General features: G+C 44.5%; 1 protein-coding gene across 1 annotated transcript; it reads left to right on the top strand.

Moving 5' to 3' along the window:
* Window positions 1-384: 384 nt before the first annotated feature.
* Window positions 385-2,452, top strand: LOC114773285 (acetyl-CoA carboxylase-like). The gene is made up of 3 exons (XM_028965809.1): window positions 385-508; window positions 1,801-1,940; window positions 2,245-2,452. Exons 1-3 carry the CDS (start codon window positions 455-457, stop codon window positions 2,369-2,371), a joined length of 321 nt encoding a protein of 106 aa, XP_028821642.1. The 5' UTR covers window positions 385-454; the 3' UTR covers window positions 2,372-2,452.
* Window positions 2,453-3,311: the final 859 nt, after the last annotated feature.

Below are 3,311 nucleotides of genomic sequence, written 5' to 3'. Positions count from 1 at the left end.
GGTTGGGGTTTTTATCAGGGCGAATGAGCTGCTGTGTGTGTGTGTGGTGTGTGTGGTGTGTGTGTTAGTTTCTACTTTCACACACCCCGTTCTTCCCTCTCGGCTGTCTCCGGCCCGCTTGATTGGAAAGAGAGGACCAGACAGAATTAGGAACAAGGCGATTTTATTGTCATCTTTGTAAGGGGAGTTATTTCGATGCCGATCGCCAAATGGAAACAGGTACCAGACGGTCATGACAGAATTCTGTTTAGGAACCAATTACCGCCACGCTGTTCAAATTGATTTCATTTGCAGCCTGGGCTCTACAGCAGCCTTGCCCCCCCTTTTCCCCTCTCTCCCGCTCTTTCTCTCTCTCTCTCCCCAGAGCAGCCTCTTGCTCATCATCCCCCCTTCCCTTCATCTATGGGAGGAGGAGTAGAGTGGTTGAATAATAAGGAAGTTTGGAAATCATAAAATGGGGGGGTGGGGATGGCAAGATGGATGGAGAACGAGTGTGAGAGTGAGAGAGGTGGGTGTTCATGCGTTCACTCCTTCACAGCTTGTTCTTCTCTCAATGCCAGTCATCAATCACAGGCATATTAATGATGGACACACATGACCAGGAGGCTTCAGTTGCTTCTGTGTGCGTGCGCGTGTGTGTGTGTGTGTGTGTGTGTGTGTGTGTGTGTGTGTTTGTGTGTGTGTGTGTATTTGCGTGCATGTGCATGTCAGCTTGGCTTGTGCTGTTAATTGTGAAGCAAATCTGTTGTTGGGGGTCCTGCATTTGGTTATTTTCACTGGACTGGGTGTCTGTCCCAACTTGCCCACTGTTTGGGCATCCTTGTATCTGTTTTGGATGAGGGATTTGTGTGTGTATATGGGAGCTATAAATCTTTGTTTAATATTAGATTGTTTGTGATTATTGCTTGGACTTTTTTTTTTTTTCATATTTTGCATTAGTGTTTAAGCATTTGGGTTAATAATATTGGTACCTTACATCTCTGTTGTGAAGAGTATTGAGTTCTGTCATATAATGAAGCACCACTAGGTGGATCTGTCTGGTAGTCAGGTGATCAGGTTAACCCTGATTACACTTTATATCACCCCTCTTGTGCTCTCCGAAATCTGTTACTCCAGACATCATTTCATAGAGCATGGAAGGGGGGCACTAGATCACAGGGGGTCCACACAATTTCATTTGCTCTGAGGTTACCAAAATCATCTTTGTAAAAATACAATTGATAAAATTTACATTTACATTTATGGCATTTATCAGACGCCTTATCCAGAGCGACTTACAATCAGTAGTTACAGGGGACAGTCCCCCTGGGGCAATTTAGGGTTAAGTGTCTTGCTCAGGGACACAATGGTACTAAGCTGGATTTGAACCTGGGTCTTCTGGTTCACAGGCGAGTGTGTTACCCACTAGGCTACTACCACCCTAATAACCCTAAAATCCTAATAACAACCCACATAAGATCATAACGTACTGATGATCACAGCTCTAATGTAGACCCTATCTAGCGTACAGTGTAAAACAAAGAGAATAAGGATGAAAACCTACAACTTCTGTTTATTTTTTTGCAAATAAAAGTTTGAAATAAATCACTTTACTCTTGTAATGTGTTTCTGTGGGAAGAAATTGGGGTTGGTGGGTCCTGGTTTGTCTTCTGTACACAAGCAGGGGGGCTTCAGGAAAAAAAGGTTGAGAACCCCTGCCGTAGAGTGTGTATGTTTGTGAGGTGTATGTGTGTGTGTACCTGTGGCACAGTAATAAGCCCTTTTCTGTGTGTGTGTGTGTGTGTGTGTGTGTTGTTTTAGGCTTACCTGTGGGACAGTAATAAGGATGTGGTGGAGTGGCTGGAGAAACAGCAGGCTGCAGAGATGGAGGGCAGCAGGTCGCTCATTGAGGGGAACATCAAGTACATCAGACGGGACAGCCTGCTGAAGCAGCTGCGCGGGTGGGCATCTGTACACACACACACACACCACACACACACACCTTTATACTGATACAACTTTATTAGGTTGACCTACCTTACAGATACAGTCTGATCTGTTGCTTCACAGGTTAATCAGACATGAAACTGTCGTTTCTCACCAAACGACCGCTCTGTACGTGGCCCGTCACACGAAGCCAGTCGCTGTCCTTACTGAGCAAGAGAGCAATTTACGGACTCACATAATATATATGTACTGATGTGCTCTTTATAGAAAATATATTTATTTATGATGATAAATAGTCACTTGTTATCCGTCCCTCAGTTTGGTACTGGAGAACCCTGAAGTGGCCATGGACTCCATCATCCACCTGACGCAGCACATCTCCCCCACACAGAGGGCAGAAGTTCTGCGTCTTCTCACTGCTGTGGACTCCTCGGCCCCCTCCTAACCCCGCCCTACAACATTAAATGGCTGCTTCTTAAGTGCAATTTTATGAACTGTGAATCGGATGCTGTATTTCTAACAATTTACATTTGTTCTATCATAATAAATAATATCATAAAATTATTAAATTCAGTATGTCTTATTATACAGGGGTGAATTTTTGTAAAAAAAATTTTTTCCACAGAAAGGGCTTGTGTTGATAACAATTCAGACTTTAATAAGTGCAGCCGACTGATTGAGGACGTTGTTCGGAAGGGATGGAGATTAAAACTGAAAGAGCACTTAATTGATGATCAAACGTGGCAGGTGTAAATAGCTGTTGTGTGGTGTGGGGGGGGGCTGGAGGTCTTTTTTTTTTTTTTTTTTTTTTTTTCCCCCAGAGTAGGACATAGAGGGAAGAATCAAAGCTCATGGAGAGGCTGGAGAGGTCTCATTCATCCACGGCCCTTTCATACCGACCCCGGGGTTACGGCCGGAGGAGCGCGTGCGCAGGCGAGCGCCCCAGTGCCACCGACATGAAAGAGCCGGGATGCACAAATACACGGTCCTCCCCGCCATCACAATGAGCCTGGGGGCCGAACTCACATCCAGCACCGCGCACGGAATTGCACACGAAACCCCCGGCTTTATTCCCACTGACCTCATTCGGTGCCAAATATTTTTGTCTCTTCTTCTTTAATTGATCAGATACGCAGTTTTGCTCTTTGTTTTAGTGCTCTGCTAAGACTGTCACGGAACAGCCTGTGTGTGACTGTTCTAATTTTTAATTCTGGAATAAAGGGATATTTTGAATCTGAAACGCTAATAATTGCCATTGTGTTTTGTCAGGCTTGTAATATGTTCATTTTTGATCTGAGCATGTGGGATTCTCATCCACCACCACACATTTAGAATATACCGTGAATACAACTTTAAAGTGGGTGTGATTTTGACATTGTGTCGTG

The sequence above is a fragment of the Denticeps clupeoides genome, unplaced genomic scaffold (assembly GCF_900700375.1).
Source record: "Denticeps clupeoides unplaced genomic scaffold, fDenClu1.1, whole genome shotgun sequence".
NCBI lineage: Eukaryota > Metazoa > Chordata > Actinopteri > Clupeiformes > Denticipitidae > Denticeps > Denticeps clupeoides.
This window is presented reverse-complemented; position numbering and strand designations above follow the sequence as displayed.

Excerpts from the sequence above, each read along its gene's own strand:
- LOC114773285 (XM_028965809.1), top strand. The coding sequence starts at position 455 with ATGGGGGGGTGGGGATGGCAAGATGGATGGAGAACGAGTGTGAGAGTG. Across the intron at positions 509-1,800 it reads CGAGTGTGAGAGTGAGAGAG|GCTTACCTGTGGGACAGTAA; the intron begins GTGGGTGTTCAT and ends GTGTTGTTTTAG. Across the intron at positions 1,941-2,244 it reads CTGCTGAAGCAGCTGCGCGG|TTTGGTACTGGAGAACCCTG; the intron begins GTGGGCATCTGT and ends TCCGTCCCTCAG.